Source organism: Microcaecilia unicolor, chromosome 5 (genome assembly GCF_901765095.1).
Source record: "Microcaecilia unicolor chromosome 5, aMicUni1.1, whole genome shotgun sequence".
Lineage (NCBI taxonomy): Eukaryota > Metazoa > Chordata > Amphibia > Gymnophiona > Siphonopidae > Microcaecilia > Microcaecilia unicolor.
In genome coordinates this window covers 170,454,931-170,472,379 of record NC_044035.1, presented here as the reverse complement: position 1 = coordinate 170,472,379, position 17,449 = coordinate 170,454,931, and the positions used below count along the sequence as shown (strand labels likewise).

The following is a 17,449-nucleotide window of genomic DNA, read 5'->3' as shown; positions in this document are numbered from 1 at the left end:
AGAGGGTGTCTCCCAAGTCTTGCTTCCAGGAAAGATGCCACAAAAAAGTGTTATTCTTTCAAATGGAGGAAGTTTGCCGTCTGGTGTGACAGCAAGGCAAGTACTTCCTACTTCACCATGGCAATGCTCTCCTTCTAGGAGACCTCTCACCTCCGAAGTATTACAGGGGCTACCTGGCTGGAGGTGGGACCTCTCTACAACATCCCTGTAGGTCTCATTTATATATTGTTCTATCTCCCTCATCTCTACCAAGTCTTGTACTCTAGGCTCAAGAGAACGGACCTTCTTTCTGAGAGCTAGGAGTTCTTTGCACTGGGCACACATACATGACTTCACACAAACTAGGAGATAATCATACGTGTGGCGCAGTGCAAAAGACTGGGTAGCACCCCTCTTGCTGCTGGACTACTGACTCCATCTCATTAATATGAGTATTTCAATATATTAAAGCAAGCTACAAAAATTAAGGATGTTGGATAGTCAAAGTGTCTTTAGGATTTTAATATGATTTATTTTGTTGTTTTGTGGTTACTGTTTGGATATACTGAATGTATTGAGAGTTAGTGGGAGCAGCACTTGCTTTTTACCTTAATTAGAACCCTGACTATAAATGAAGAGCTTCCCTAGGGGGAAGGGAGGGTGGCAGAGCAAACCAGATCTCTGCTGGAAGCCTATCTGTTAAGGTACGTTACTCAGTACACTTGTCACAGGAACTAAACCCAGCCCTAGATAACTCCCTCCAGGCAGCCCAGCCCCCCAAACACAGGAATTGCAGTTTCAGAGAAAAAGAAAAAGAACCCAGCAGAAAATACAGCACAAACTCAGAAAGGTTTAAAGAGGACACACCCTAGTAAAACCACAGCAAGGTTTTTTTCTTTCCTTTTTTGTGGAAGTTTAGATATGTGAAAATATAGATTAGAAAACATTTTAGATCACTTGCAGTTTCTGCCAACAAACCAAAGCAGCTCAGAAATCCTCTGCTTAGCCCACAGGTCATGGCGGTGTACAGTAAGAATAAATCAAACAAAAGCAGACAATTACAGCAGTAAAAATATTCAAATAACACAAAGTATGGCATAGTATACTACTTACAATGTCAACATAATATGTAATATAGCATTTTAATAGACGGCGTAGGGTATAAGCAAAGATGGAACATATAGATAGGTAAGAGTAAGAGGAGTTAGAAAATAAGGTGACTAATTTAAAGAAAGTTGCACATGAGGTCAGAGAAATAGTTAAATGTTATCTCAGCTAGGGTATGTGCAGCCAGTGTCACTCTCCACAGAGAGGGGCTAACCCAATTGGACAGCATCAGCCTGGGATGTCCTGCCCATTCACTACTTGAGGGGGACGCCAGGAAGTATGGATCAGTTCACAGCTCTAAAGTGATGTCATCAGGGAAGTCCTGCAGGGAGGAGGAGTTGGGACAGCAGCCAGCCAATGAGTCCATCTTCAGGGAGATGGGCGTTTTAGGATGTCAGCCAGCCAATAGAAGGAAGCAGCAGGAACAGCTGGGGGTGGAACCAAGCCCTGATGCTGCTGATTCTTCACAGAAGAGCGGAGGGCAGCAGAGAGGTTAAATCTGCTGCTTTCACACACGCAGCTTGTCTGCGTATATGAGAGCCGTCTATAGCTTGTGCAGAGCAGCCACGCATAGCAATTGTCTGTTTTGCGCGTGCTCAGCTCACTGACTTGCTTCCCCCATATCGCATGCAGATGAGCTGGGTCGCAAAAACAACAAGTAGCTCATTTGCCTGTGATTTTCTTTCTGGATCCCTCTGTGTTTCTAAATCGATAAATTTTTACCGATTTGGAAACACAGATCCTTAACGGGACCTTTGTATATTGGCTGACAGTGGCTTAGTATGAGTGCATGTTCCCATGCCTTGGACTGCTGGAAAATGCTCTTCCTTCCATCTGGCATGTAATCTCCGTGATTTCAAGCTATGATCCTTGCAGGGCTTCCAGGGCTCAGGGTGGGTATGTGACAGAGAATCTTATGTAGACTGCAGGCACAGGTTTGCCACTGCCCTGGAATATTTGAGAACAAAAAGTGCTGCAGTTCAGAAGATGGGAAAGCAGGACCAGTCTCCGAAAATAGGGGTGTGTCTAGGGCCAGGGAGATCAGAGAAGTCCAATCTCATGAGTGATGGTAAGTAGCCAGTTGAGAGATGAGTTAAACCCACCAATGAAACAGGGAAAAGGTGGGTGAGCCAAACCTGCATGGATGGGAAGCTGGCTAGGGAGAGGTGCACTGGAGCGCTCTGGGGAGCAGAGGAAAATAGAAAGCTAAGTCAAAGGAAAGTGAGAAATGGAGCAGGCTAAAAAGATGTAGTGAGTGGAGCAGGCAGAGAGCTATTACTCCCTGCCCCAAATATAAAACAAATTATACCAGTGTAGGAGGAGAAAAATTAAAACATGCAGAGGGAGGGAGAGGAAGTGACGTCACCGATGTGATCGGTAGGTCAAATTCGGAGCTCCGCAGGGACGCGAAGAAATCAGTTGTTAAATCCCCACATTAGTTTGATATTCATTTCCATGGACGATTGGTTGAACTTACCAGACTATATGGCAGCCAGAAAGAAACTTTCAAAATTCAAGTTTGCGGCTGAATCGGCGAAAGCGGGAAGCAGAGTGTCGGCGGTGCTGCCTTCGCGCGAAAACAAAATGGCGCCGGAGGACCCCGAGTCTGATAATGAACCTGAGGAACGGAGCGGCAGAGAGGTGGAACTCGAGAGGAGCGAAATTATCAAATGGTTCCAGGAGCTGAAATCGGAGATGATTAATACTAGAAATAGTATACATTCTGCTGTCAAAGAACTTCGTGAAGAAGTAAAAGACATTGGTAACCGCATGGGTGAGACTGAGGAACGCCTGGAGGAGATGGAGGCGGGGGTGCAGGGCCTGGCTAAAAGAGTCAAAGAGGAGAAACAGCAGCGCAAAGAAATGGAGATTAGGATGGAAGATCTAGAGAACCGCTCTCGAAGGGGCAACTTGCGCTTTAAAGGAGTGCCTGAGGAGGCCCAATATATGGATGCTGCGAAAGTGGTGCAAGAGATCTGCATCTTTATTCTAAGTCAAGGGAGAGACCCCCAGGAGAGTACGGACGGGACTGAAATTAAAATTGATCGAGCACAACGGAGTCTGGGACCACAGCGGGGGGAGAACCCCAGGGATATCATTGCCTGCTTCCATGACTTTCAGGTGAAGGAGACTGTATGGAGGAAAGCTCGCGCTTTGGGAGACATACAATGGCAGAGCATTAAAATACAGATTTTTCAAGATCTGGCGAAATCTACTTTACAAAAGAGGCGGGAATTCCGTGAAGTGACGAGATATCTACAAAAGACTGGACTGCGTTATAAATGGACTTTCCCCAGTGGTCTTATGGTCACGGTGGGGAATCAGACAAGGAAAATACAGCAGCCAGTTGCAGCAAGGAAAATCCTGGAGGACATGGGATGCACGGATTTACCGGAGGAGTTACGAGTTCCCTCTAACGATGATAATGGAGAGAACACTCCTAGTCCAGGCAGATGGCTTCAGCAGAGGAAAAGGGGCAACAGCACAAACAGAGTGAGGAAAGAGCGTGGTCTGGAGCAGCAAGGGGACACTTGAATGGACAAATGTAGAGGGGCTAATGCCCGGATAAAAAGTCTGAGCATTTGAGCATTTGTAGTAAGTGATACCATGTTGGTAATGTTTAATTGATTATATGTATATGATTCGGATAGAATATATATGGAATGAATGAAGGTGGTTGCAGGTTTGAATGTGTGGGGGATATAAGTGGGACTTTGACCCCTTGGGGACGACACTTTCTTAGGGAAAATCTGGCAGCTTGTTGTAGCGGCCAGTCGAGGGGGAGGGGAGGGGGGAGAGAGGATGGGATCACAGTGGGCTCATGGAATGTGAATGGCTTGAATACACCTGAGAAAAGAAGCATTATATGCAGGGAGATTCATAAAATGCAGTGGGACATTATCATGCTGCAGGAAACACATATCCAAAAGAAAGATGTACGGCTTATCCAATATAAAAACCTGGGTCAGAACTATATACTTACAGACCCTAGAGGGGGGAAAAAGGGAGGTCTTGCAATTTATATTAAAGACAGGGTACCTTTTGTTCATGAGCAAACTTTTCTGGAGAGCCAAGGAAGATGTATTGCGGTCACGGGAAAGATCAATGAACAACAGATCACATTAGTTAATATCTATGCACCCAATGAGGGACAAGGTGCATTCTTTGAAAAATTAAGATTAGAGTTGACAAATTTTGTGAGAGGGGAAGTGATTCTTGGAGGGGATTTCAATTGGGCTCTAGCGGACCTAGACCACTCTAAAGGCAAAAAAAAGGGTGGAGTTTCGGCAAATACGACTAAATTACTGGGTCTGGTCAGGGATCTGGATTTGATAGATGTTTGGAGATTGCAACACCCTGGGCAGAGGACATACACCTTCTATTCGCATGCACAACAAACGTATACAAGGATTGATGCAATTTGGGGCTCCCGTAATATATGGGGGGAGGTTGGAGAGACTAGTATAGGGAGTATCCATGTGTCGGATCACGCCCCTATCTGGGCTTTGTGGAGGGGTCTGGGGAGAGAAAGGGGTCACACTTTTTGGAGATTGAATGAATCTCTACTTGACTCAGTGGAGGAATGTGAGGAAGTTCGGAGGGTGGTACAAGAGTATTTAGCCTACAATGACACGGGTGAAGTGGCAGAGGGGATGCTCTGGGACGCTCTTAAAGCTGTGGTGAGAGGCCATCTGATCAAAAAAGGCAGTCAAAGGAAGCGGGAGGGTCAAAGGCGGGAATTAGAGGTAAGACAAAGATTAGCGACCCTAGAGGCCCAACATCAGGGTGGACAATGCCCTGAAGTACTTACAGAACTGAGGGAGTATAGGGCAGTGTTGCATCAAATTCAAATAAAACAGATGGATTTTCAAAGGAAGTTAGTTCAGCAAAAGTTTTTTGAATATAGTAATAAGTCGGGGAGGATGTTGGCACGTTGCCTTCGCCGGCGACGGGTGGGCAATACTATAATGAAAATTAAGGGGGAAGGGGATGTATTGCTATATCAAGACAAAGAGCTTAGAGACCGTTTTGCCCAATTTTATGCAGCTTTGTATACTAAGTGTAGAGAACGCCAGACGAATTTCCTATTTAAGATATAAAGTTTATTTACAATTGTACTGAATTAGCTCAATGGGCTATTTCAGGTAGCATTTCTTGATAAGCAATATACAAGTCAGAATGAATGATTAAAAAAACAATGTACAGCGAATAAATCAGAATGCTATAGACAGAAGAAGAAATCAGAATGCTATATACAGACAAAGAAATTAGAATGCTCGCTACCTCTTTGTTCCAATCTGTTTTTATATCGTTCTTCTTTGGCATCTGACCAATTCTCTCATACAACATTCCTGTGCAAGTCTCTGAATACTACAAAGCTGTTAATCATGGGCAGAACATGCTACATCTGTTTTCCCTTATTGCTCCCCCTTCTTGCCAGACTTTCTGGAGCCGTGCCTTTGGCTGATGTGGACCTCATGTCTCAGGAGATTTAGTGTTGAAACAGCTTGCTCTGCATGTTCTTTGAAGCTTTCCACTTCTATTTTTTTATGCTTTTGTTCAACAAATCCTCCCTTTTGAGGACTGATTGTTTCAGGCCTCAAACATCTGTTTCAGCTCCAGTCTGTTTTCTTACCTCCCTTCTAAATCTCCTCCCCCCTTGTTTGTGGCATTCAGTTTCTGCACGCTTTTTCAATATTTTTGGCTGACATATTAAAGTTCTATTCATTCTTGATTTCAGTTACCATTGTCATTTTAAAAGCATCCTGGCACATCTTTGCAAACATGCTAATACACATGTTACACAGCATTAAACAGATTCAATTGTACTAGGGTACAAAATTTATATTTCTTTTGAATACAGACAGTGAGTTTCATCAAAGGGAAGTACACTGTCATTCTTACGTTTCATATAAGAACAGTTATAAGGATAATGCCCAATTGCATTAGTTAATGTGGCATTAAAAATTACACAAATTAAAAGCATAACATTCATTAAATCAGTTGTTACAACATTCTGCATGTAATTGCACTTTATCAGGGGAATGTGTTCAGTTGTCATACTATTAATCAGACACCAAAATGATGTCTGTGGGTACTTGTCCATAAGCAAGGCTTGCTTATAAATAGTCTCATTTGTCCAATGAAGGTTTCCACCATCCCTTACACAAGTATTATTGGGATAACAGACATGATTTTATCATTGTAGTCCCATATATCATAGCTGGCAAGGACAAGGATGATGTCAGTCAGTGGGCACATATGATACAATCAGTCAAATTCAACATCTTGGCCGCTGTGACAAGTCTATATGTGTTCATTGTCCATTAACAAACAACAACATCCCAATACCATCATGTTTAGGGACATGATGTTTGTTTATTCTTTGTCCATTTCAATATTATTAGTTCGTCGAATATCTGATAAATGTATCCAAGAAGTATGACCTTCCAGACGGGCAGAGGTCTGAGTAAGGGCCGTGATAGCAAAAGGCCCTACATACACAGGATCTTTCCATGTTTTATGTGTAAAGTTCTTTCGCAGTACTAGATCACCTACTTTAAAAGCACAAACATCATTAGTAGTCCCTGCCTGTGATGCTACATTTGTTCGGATCATATCACTTGTCAGGTTCAACATTGGTTGTAGCTTTTGCCAGTACTGAGCTGTGCTATCAGTACTTGCTGTCTGCATCAGGAAGAAATGACGTCCTGTCTGAATTTGGAATGGGGTCAATTTTGTACGCCCATTAGGTTGGGCCCTTATTGTCATTAATGCTAATGGCAATACATCAAGCCATGTATATAATTTTCCCACCATTTCTTTATTGAGAGATTTTAATAAGACTCTCAATTTTGTTTTTAAAATGCCATTGTAGCGCTCCACCAAACCATTGGAGGTGGGGCGATACACTGATACTTTCCTGTGTGTTAAACCCATAATCGTTTCCATTTCTTTCAAAACATTGTTATTAAAATGTGTCCCGTTATCAGAAATTATTCTAGACGGACACCCATGGCTTGGCATAATATGAGTTATCAGGCATAGAGGCATATTTTCAAAGCACTTTGGGAGGCTAAGTTCCATAGGTTTCTATGGAACTTTGGGAGGCTAAGTGCTTTGAAAATGAGCCTCATTGTACCACCTCATGTGCTGTCTCCCTTTTACATGGAAATGCTTCTATCCACCTTGAGAAAGCATCCACCCAAACTAACAAATATCTTTTTCCCTGCACTGGAACAATCATATCGGTAAAATCAATATACCATTCTTTTGCTGGGCCTTCTGGTATTGGAAGTGTCCCAGGTGATATTTTAGGACCTCGTTTAGGTATGTTAATATTGCATACCATGCAATTTTGCACAGCCTGTTGAATCAGGTTATCAATTTTTAAAGTCCAAAATCTTTGCTCAAATTGTTGCCTCATTGTTTCCTTATTCCAATACATGGTTGCATGCCACTCAGCCAATACCTTAATCGCCTGGCTCATTGGCATACAAGGTAATCCTTCTGCATTAAACCATTCACTTCCCAATTTCATACATCCTCTCTTCAACCATTTTTCACTTTCCTGTCCCTCTGGCTGCCACATTTCAATCTTATCTACATTCGTAAGTGGCCCTTCCTGTGTCTGTCTAGTATTATACAAAATCTTTTCACTTTGCTTAACCACCTCCGTTGCTGCTGCATCAGCCATTGCATTACCTAGTGCCTCAAAGGTTGGCCTTTCAGTGTGGGCCGGGGTCCACACAACTGCAGTTTTTCTACCTTCACGTTCCCTTTTTGCCAAAATTTCAAACAGCAATTTCCAATATGTGTAATGTTGTAAATTTTTACCTGCACTGGTTATCATCCCCCTACGCTGCCATTTTAATATATGATACTGTAGTGAACTTGCAACGTAACCACTATCAGTATATATAGTGACATTTTGAGTCATATCAGTGTGTTGTAAGGCCGTAATAACGGCCAAAAGTTCAGCATGCTGTGCAGTCTGGTCAGGAGGGGTTTTATATTGTACTTGCATTATCTTTCTTAGATTCTCATCTACCTGCACGCAGGCAAAGCCTGCAACAGTCCTTTCACAAGCTCCATCTGTAAACCATATTAACCCATCAGATAAGGGTTCAAAAGTAAGACAGTGAAATGTAGGGATTTCTATAGTATCAATCTCAATCTCTTGATCAACAGGAAAAAGCAGATCTATCTTATTTCTCTGTTCTTTAGTTAATGGTATTATTCTTATATCTTGTCCTAAAAGTACTGCTTGATATTTTCCAAATCTAGTGGCTGTCAATGCCGTCTGGCTAGGGCTCAACAGCGTTTTAATCGTGTGGTTAGTATGTATTACAATAGGAACAAAAGGCATTTGTGCTCTCCATTTGCCTACTGCTGACACAATAGCTGTCAATAACTTTGGTATTTCTTTCATTCCCTTTTCCACATGATTAAAAGAGCCTGACAAAAAAGCTACTGGTGCATTTACTTCATTGTTTTGATTAATCATAGCTGCCCAACTTTGAGAAATACTGATACCTGATGCTGCACATAAAGCTTTAAAATCTCCAATAGTCAATTGAGTTCCTGCTTTTGTCAAATTCTGTACATTCTCAAGTGATGTAGTTCCTCCCTTGTCACGGGGGAAGGGGAGATGTTTAACTTCCAACAGGTTTTTAGTAACTCCCCACATTTGATTTTATCCATTCTCACAAGTTCTGCAGCTACATAGGTTTCCTTAAAAATTGCCTTTGACGGTCTGGGTGTCAATTTGAACAGGATTACCTTTGGTTTTTGTTGAGGTCTCGGGACTAACCCGTAGCCGTCCCTCAGCCTCAAATTATGTTGACAAATCATATTGTTCAGAGGTTATTAGAGATTTTAAATCACCTCTTTCACCTATTAGCCCTACACACAAAACTAGCTAGGACTGTGCCTAATTCAAACCAGATGATCTCTTAAAACTGCAGAAATCTCACTTAAAAAAGGGTTAAACAAAGTTAAATTGCAAAGACATTCCACATAGAGAACTAGAAACAGAATAACACATATTTTAAAATAAACAGAGATCACCTTATAAGACAAAATCAAACTTATTTAAATCTAATCTAAAACAATCTTTTAAAAGGAACAAAACAAATTTCAGTTCTTCCTGACCTTTCTAACCTGTACACCTGAGAAATCAAAACCAGATGACATTCCTCATCCTTCAGGCTGAACCAAAGGCTGCTTTTCCTGTTCTTGCTGTATCTTTTCTACATCTGCATGAAAAAGATCTGCTGCTACAGAAAATAAATTCCAAATTGTAAGATGCTTCTCTAAGCTTTTCTTCTGCTTATTTTTATTTTCTTGTAAGTATCTCAGGAGAGATAATAATTTTGGACGATCAAACGATCCATACTGAGACCAGCTCAAAACAGAATCTTTTGCATCATATTTGACCCATTTCTCATGTATTTTTTCAATCTGTTTTTTTTCTAACGGGAATAATTCTATGACATGCTGCAAAGGGGAGCATTTTTTTGAACTATCTAAATCTAAATACAAAGTAAATACAGGAGTTTCTTTCTTCTCTGCCCCTTTCCCTTCCATTTTATTCTGACTATTAAAATTTCTCCTATAAAGCCACAATCTACAAAAATATACTACTGCACCTAAACAAAGAAAATATACAAAACAGAAAACTACAAAGCTAAACAAATATACCACTAATAAGTCCACAATGTAAGCTTACTCACGCGTCTTCTTATTTCTCTTTAGCAAGCCCAGGAGTCGTCACCTGTATGTCCACGTCAGTAGGTTGATCACTCCCAAATCAGTGGTACACAGTAATCAGGCGTAAACAACGCTTGCTCTCTCTCAAAATCCTGTAAAAAACTTCGTTAACAACAAACACTTAATTTGTCATTCGTCTCGCCTTCTCTTTTCCGTGTGCGGCATCACTCCTGGCTGGCTCGCCACTTTTGTAGAGAACGCCAGACGAATTTCCTATTTAAGATATAAAGTTTATTTACAATTGTACTGAATTAGCTCAATGGGCTATTTCAGGTAGCATTTCTTGATAAGCAATATACAAGTCAGAATGAATGATTAAAAAAACAATGTACAGCGAATAAATCAGAATGCTATAGACAGAAGAAGAAATCAGAATGCTATATACAGACAAAGAAATTAGAATGCTCGCTACCTCTTTGTTCCAATCTGTTTTTATATCGTTCTTCTTTGGCATCTGACCAATTCTCTCATACAACATTCCTGTGCAAGTCTCTGAATACTACAAAGCTGTTAATCATGGGCAGAACATGCTACATCTGTTTTCCCTTATTGCTCCCCCTTCTTGCCAGACTTTCTGGAGCCGTGCCTTTGGCTGATGTGGACCTCATGTCTCAGGAGATTTAGTGTTGAAACAGCTTGCTCTGCATGTTCTTTGAAGCTTTCCACTTCTATTTTTTTATGCTTTTGTTCAACAAAAGGAAAATGGGGAATCCGGGGAAAAGATTAAAGAATATTTAAGCGGGTTGGGATTGCGGAAATTAACAGAGATGCAAATAGATACACTGGACAAGCCCATATCATTGGATGAGATAGAAAGAGTTATTAGAGGTTTAAAGGGAGGGAAAGCGCCGGGACTCGATGGGTACACGGCTAAATTCTACAAGTTAATGAGCAAGGAGGTAGGGCCGTTGTTAGTACGGGTAGGGAACGAGTGCTTCACATCAGGGACTTTGTCGAGGAGTATGTATGAAGCGGGAATCTCGGTGATTCCCAAGCCGGGGAGAGATCCCACACTGTGTGCATCCTATAGGCCTATATCCCTTATAAATATAGATATTAAGATATTGGCCAAGGCTATGGCGGAGCGGATCAATAAATTTCTGCCCCAATTCATGAGGATCAATCAGGCTTTGTTCCGCACAGGCAAGTAGCGGATAATATTAGGAGATCTCTAAACATAATATGGGAGGCCCAACGTCGAGGTGGGGATTTTGTACTCTTAACAACGGATGCAGAAAAGGCCTTTGATTGGGTGGAGTGGCATTACTTGCGGGAGGTGTTGGAGTCTATGGGGTTTGGCCCAGGGGTTTTGACATGGCTTAAGGGGCTATATGCGACACCAATAGCTCGTATAAAAGTTAATGGGGGATACTTCGATCAGTTTCAGATACAGCGTGGTACGCGTCAGGGCTGCCCCCTGTCGCCCTTGCTCTTTGCTCTGGCGATTGAGCCGCTGGCGCAGAGGATTAGGGAGACAGTCAGCATTGAGGGGATTTTGGTGGCCGATCGAGAGCACAAAGTGGCGTTATTTGCAGATGATATTCTTTTTTATGTAAGTCACCCGGAAGAGACCCTACATTCTATTTGTATGGAGCTTAGGGCATTTGGAGCTATATCTGGCTTTAAAGTTAATTATGATAAGTCAGAGGTGTTGGGCATTACGGGCCCCACTTTAGATCTGGAGAATCTGTTAACCAGATTTTCTTTTAAGCATGCCAGAGAGAGCTTTCAATATCTCGGTGTAAGGCTTCCTCGGGACCTTGCATCTTTATATGGGATTAATTATGTTCCCTTATTTAGAGAACTTCGAGCAGACTTAAGTAGATGGAAAAATGGGTTGCTTTCATGGTGGGGCAGAATAGCGGTTATCAAGATGAACTTGCTTCCTAGGTTGTTGTTCCTCTTCCAGACGTTGCCATTGGAAGTTCCTTCAGGTACCCTGAACAGATTACAGTCTGATATGTCAAACTTTGCTTGGGGAGAGAGAAGGGCGAGGTTATCCAAGCAAATTATGTGGAGTGGAGGAAGGAGGGAGGGGGATGCCCAACATTACATGGTATTACCAAGCAGCACAATTAAAGCAGGTGGCGGAATGGAGTAAGGGGGAAAGGGCACCAGTAGCTGTTTTAGAGCAACATTTGGAGCCCAGGTGTAATTTTGAACGGGGACTGTGGGGATCTGGGAGGATGTGCGACTCCCGTAGGGGAATTGAAAATCCTTTTATAGGGCATTTGTTACATACATGGGATGTGCTGAAAAGCAAATTTAAGAAGGGAGTTAAAACCTCAACATTGGCTCATATCATTCATGAGGTCGAGTTCCCAGCTGGAGAAGCGGGGGGTACATTTCATGAATGGTATAGAAAGGGCCTGCGGAGATTCCGTGACTTGTTGTCTGATAGTACACTAAGAACATTTGAGACATTAAGGAGGAAGTTTGCCTTGCGGGAGTATGATTATTATGCATATTTGCAGGCCAAACACTATATGAGCAAACAGGGGTGGCTACAAGCCGACCCGAGGGAACAGGAGCCCTTAGAAAACATCTGGGTTACACTGGAGGTGGGGAGAAGAGGCATTTCCAGACTATATAATTATATTAGAGGAAGCACATTGATTAAACTACCTTATATGAAAGCATGGGAGCGTGATTTGAATTGTGAAATGAGTGTGAAGGAATGGGAAAGGGTATGCCTAGAGGTAAAAAAGGCATCTGTATGTGTATTAATAAAGGAAAATGCCTACAAAGTTTTAAGCAGATGGTACTACACGCCAGATAGGTTAAAACGAATGTATGCTACTGCTTCAGACCGTTGTTGGCGATGTGAAAATGACCTAGGTAGTTTTTTACATGTGTGGTGGTCTTGTACTCTTGTACGCTCTTTTTGGGAAGAAATAATTATATGCTTGACCTCTATTTTGGATACACAGTTTCCTGCAGAACCGAAGTGGTGTTTGCTGGGGTGGGGAAATAAAAGGGGCAGGAAATGGCAGAAGCAGCTAAAAAGACTGTTTGTCAGCCGCAAAGCTGGAAATAGCAGCCCACTGGAAACAGAGAGTGGGCCCTACGATCGTGGAGTGGAAAACGAGGCTCCGAAATATAATGGGACTTGAGCAACTGACGGATAGAATGAGAGGTAGATTTGACCCTGGTGCAGAGGAGTGGACACACTTAGAACGTTTATGGACCGCTGCTACTACTGCTCAGAGTATTCAGCCTTAAAGTGAAGGAGGGAGGGGAGAAAATTTCTCTATGTTTTCAATTGGTTATATGGCAGTTCACTCTATTTGTATCCGTTGTACAGCTGTTAGCTGATTATGTGTATGTATTTAGGAACGATGTGACTAAATAAAAATATTTTTCAAATTAAAAAAAAAAAAAAAAACACGCAGAGGGAATAAGGAGGGTGAAAAGAAGACAAGAAAGAAAGAGGGGGAAGTAGAAATTAAGGGAAAGTGTAGATGGGCTGAGGGAAGACCGGCTGGTTGGTGGAAGTGCCATTGATGGCCTGAAGTTAGAATAGAGAGAATGCCAGTTGCACAGGTCGGAAGGGAAGAGAGATTGGCAGAGCCTTAGGTTTTGATTTGGCTACGTGAATCATCTTGTTTATATTACCTGCCCTCCTCTTGACATTTAGATATAGGCTGGTCATCCACAACCAGCTGTACTTTTTTCTTGGTGAGGGGAAATTTGTGTAGAGTTAGAGTTCAGCACTCCCAGTCATTTTCAAAAGTTGGCTCCTTTGTGACCTAGGACATTTTTGATTATGGTCACTTCAGCACACACAGTCTACACTTCAATCCCTAGTGACTTATCTTCCCTACCCAGATTTTTTTCATAATAAGGTGTTTCTGTATACACACACAAGTTCCTTTCGCAAATTGTGGTAAATTTCCAATCTAAACAGTCAGTTTTCCTTCCAAAAGTTTTTCTCAGGATAAATATTCACAATGGTGAATAAGCGTTGCACATTTTTGATTACAAAAGTCCTTTACATCACACTTCTGTTTGGATAAGACTCCTGATGCTACAAATTTGGCCAATCTGTCTTGCAAGGTCTATTTGAGTTTGAGTCCACTATTATCTACCCTAGGGTCCAATTTTATTACTACTTGGTCTCTGTTTTAAAACAAAAAGAAGAAAAAGTTCATACAGTATATTACTTACTACTACTACTACTTAACATTTCCAGAGTGCTACTAGGGTTAGGCAGCGCTGTACAAAATAAACAAAGAAGGACGGTCCCTGCTCAAAGGAGCTTACAATCTAGAGAACGAAATGTCAAGTTGGGCAGTCTAGATTTCCTGGGTAGAGGTTAGGTGCCGAAGGCGACGTTGAAGAGGTGGGCTCATTTGTTTAAAAGCAACCTCGGGTTAGGGATTCCTATGTGTGAAGTCAGAAAATCTTTCTAGTCCTCTGAGAGAGCCAATTTTGTTTGCATGTAACAGATATGCTCAAGGACAGGAAGATGATAGGCCTCTCCAAAAAAAACAAACAAACCTGCTTTCTCTGGAGAGTTGGCTTCTTTTGGGTTTTTTTTAATAGCTATATATTGAACCGAGGTGGCCCCACACAACTACCATGTCCTGCACATTCTCGTTCGAGCATATTAGAATGCTGTATCAACTTTTGTCACTGTTCTGCTTAGGCCTACATCATAGATTTCAAATGTTAGATTTACTATTGCTATTTATTATTTCTGTAGAGCTACTAGACATACATCACTGTACACATTATATGCAGGTACTTTCCCTGTCCCTAGTGGGCACACAATCTAAGGTGTTTTTTGTATTTGGGGCAGTTGAAGGTTAAGTGACTTGTACAGAGTCAGACGGAGTTGCAGTGGGAATTGAACTAAGGTTCCCAGGATCTCAGCTCCTTGCACTAACTAATAGGCTACTCCTCCACTCATAGATCTAACAGTTTCATTTACAGGCAAGTTTCAAGTTTAATTTCATTTGATTTGCCACCTGGGGCAGTAATAAATAAATTCTTATATTTAACCATCTCTCTGACCTCATGTGCAACTTTCTTTAAATCAGTCACTTTACTTTCTAACTCTTCCTACTTTCTTACCTATCCCTTTTTCTTTACCTTTCACTATCAATTATAATGTTCTATTACTTATTGTGTTGACACTGTAAGTAGTATACTATGCCATACTTTATATTGTTATTTGAATATTTTTTTACTGCTGTAATTGCCTATTGCTCATATTTGATCTATTCTTACTGTACACCGCCTTGAGTGAATTCCTTCAAAAAGGTGGTAAATAAATCCTAATAAATATTTTATATAAGGACCAAGAGATCTGTCTTAAAGAGCACCTCTCACATGTAAGCAACTTTGCTATACTAGCCCACAGATATGTCTCTGAGGGGGAATGGGACTTGATATACCGCCTTTCTGTTGTTTTTTGTTTTGTTTTGTTTTTTGTTGTAACTACATTCAAAGCAATTTACATAGTATATGCAGGTACTTATTTGTACCTGAGGCAATGGAGGGTTAAGTGACTTGCCCAGAGTCACAAAGAGCTGCAGTGGGAATCGAACCCAGTTCCCCAGGATTAAAGTGTGCTGCACTAACCACTAGGCTACTCCTCCACTGAGTAAATTTTTTTTAGTCTTTTTAACAATGAAAATTAAGTCCCCCAACACTGTGAATACATAGGTATGGCTTGCTTGAGATCTGTGTACAGGATGCACCTTATTGTCACACATACTTTGATTTTAATGCAAACTGGATGGATGGTGGAAATTTGCTTTGAATGTTCATGAGACTTAGCTCCTTTATAATTTTGAATGTCTCCCTGTTTCATTGACTAGGTATCAAATGAACCTGGTAATCGCTACAACATCCAGTTGATTAATGCTCTAGTACTATACGTGGGGACTCAAGCCATTGCACATATTCACAATAAAGGCAGCACTCCCTCAATGAGTACTATCACTCATTCTGCACACATGGATATCTTTCAGAACCTGGCTGTGGACCTGGACACAGAGGGTAAGTAGAATTTAAATCTGCTTGATGTCAACAAGTATACAAACTATTGATCATTGCTTCATAATTATTTACTTATCTGCCAGGTTTCTAAATAGTTACCAAAAGGCTTGGGACTGTTGAACAGCTAAGCCAATCCTGCCGTCAACTGCCACACCAATGCAATATGCTGTAAATCCATTTTCTATGTATGTATTTGAGTTTAGATCACATCTTTCTCATTAATAGCTCAAGGTGAGTTCCATAAAGGTACACTGAGTATTTCCCTGTTTCCACAGTGTGTACATCTAAGTTTGTACCTACGGAAATGGAGGGTTAAGTTGACTTTCCCAAAGATTATAAGAAACAGCAAGCAGTAGGATTTGAACCAGGCTTCCATGGTTGGCAGACCGGTTCTCTAACCACCAGATTTCACAGTGGAAATGGAATGGCTCTCCTGTGAAGAAACAGCTGAGAGGAGTCATAACACTAAAAACAGTGATGATAGCATAACAGAAGACAGCAAATAATAATGGCTAGTTGATGCCCCGATCTACTCTTATGCAGGGATGTATATGGAAGCTTGACAAACTGTAAGATGATATTCTTTATCTAAATCAGTTTTGTTCAATTTAATTAGTTTCACTATCAGAAGATTGCTTATAGCAATGTACAATATCTAAAACAAATTATAATGAATTAACATAATAATGAACCACATACAAGTACTCAAACAATATTCATTGACCATCTGAACAACTCTCCAACAGTATCCCCCAAAAAAGTACAAAGTAACACTTTGCATAAAACTTAAAGCACTTAAATTTTTTCACCACACTGTGGAACTCTTAACACACTAATCATGATGTAAATTAAAACTTCCACTATAATGCAGCATATATAGCTCAACCAAGCCTTCTACTTGATGTGAGAAGTATTTAGAAAAACTATTAGACGGGGTACTACATCCTGAAAATACAATAGTCTTCAATAACACTAGTTGAAAAGACTAAGTATTCCTATTGATTTAGGCCCTTATTTTAGAAGCATCCCCACATGTAAATGGCAGCATTTAGGCCCAAATATAAAAATCTCATTTCAGAAAAGGATCCATCAAAGGGTTATAGATAAGGCAGGGAGAGGGATGGTCCTGGGCAGTCCTGCAATTCAGATGTGGCTTCCTCATTTCACATGGGAGAATCCATATCTATTGAAAAAGTCAGATTGTTATTGCTTCCCTGGGGCAGTACTGAACATTATATGAAATCTAGTTTTCATAAGTAATGCCACACTGGGAAAAGACCAAGGGTCCATCGAGCCCAGCATCCTGTCCACGACAGCAGCCAATCCAGGCCAAGGGCACCTGGCAAACTTCCCAAACGTACAAACATTCTATACATGTTATTCCTGGAATTGTGGATTTTTCCCAAGTCCATTTAGTAGTGGTTTATGGGCTTGTCCTTTAGGAAACAGTCTAACCCCTTTTTAAACTCTGCTAAGCTAACCGCCTTCACCACTTTCTCCGGCAACGAATTCCAGAGTTTAATTACGCGTTGGGTGAAGAAAACTTTTCTCCGATTTGTTTTAAATTTACTACACTGTAGTTTCA

The 17,449-nt window shown here is 41.2% G+C and overlaps 1 protein-coding gene across 1 annotated transcript in view; it reads left to right on the top strand.

The window, feature by feature from the left end:
• CNOT1 (CCR4-NOT transcription complex subunit 1) overlaps positions 1-17,449 on the top strand; it is a 1,017,784-nt gene that overhangs the window by 979,802 nt on the left and 20,533 nt on the right. Inside the window, 1 exon segment of the mRNA XM_030203593.1 lies at positions 15,684-15,864. Within this exon segment, the coding sequence (XP_030059453.1) occupies positions 15,684-15,864 (181 nt within the window).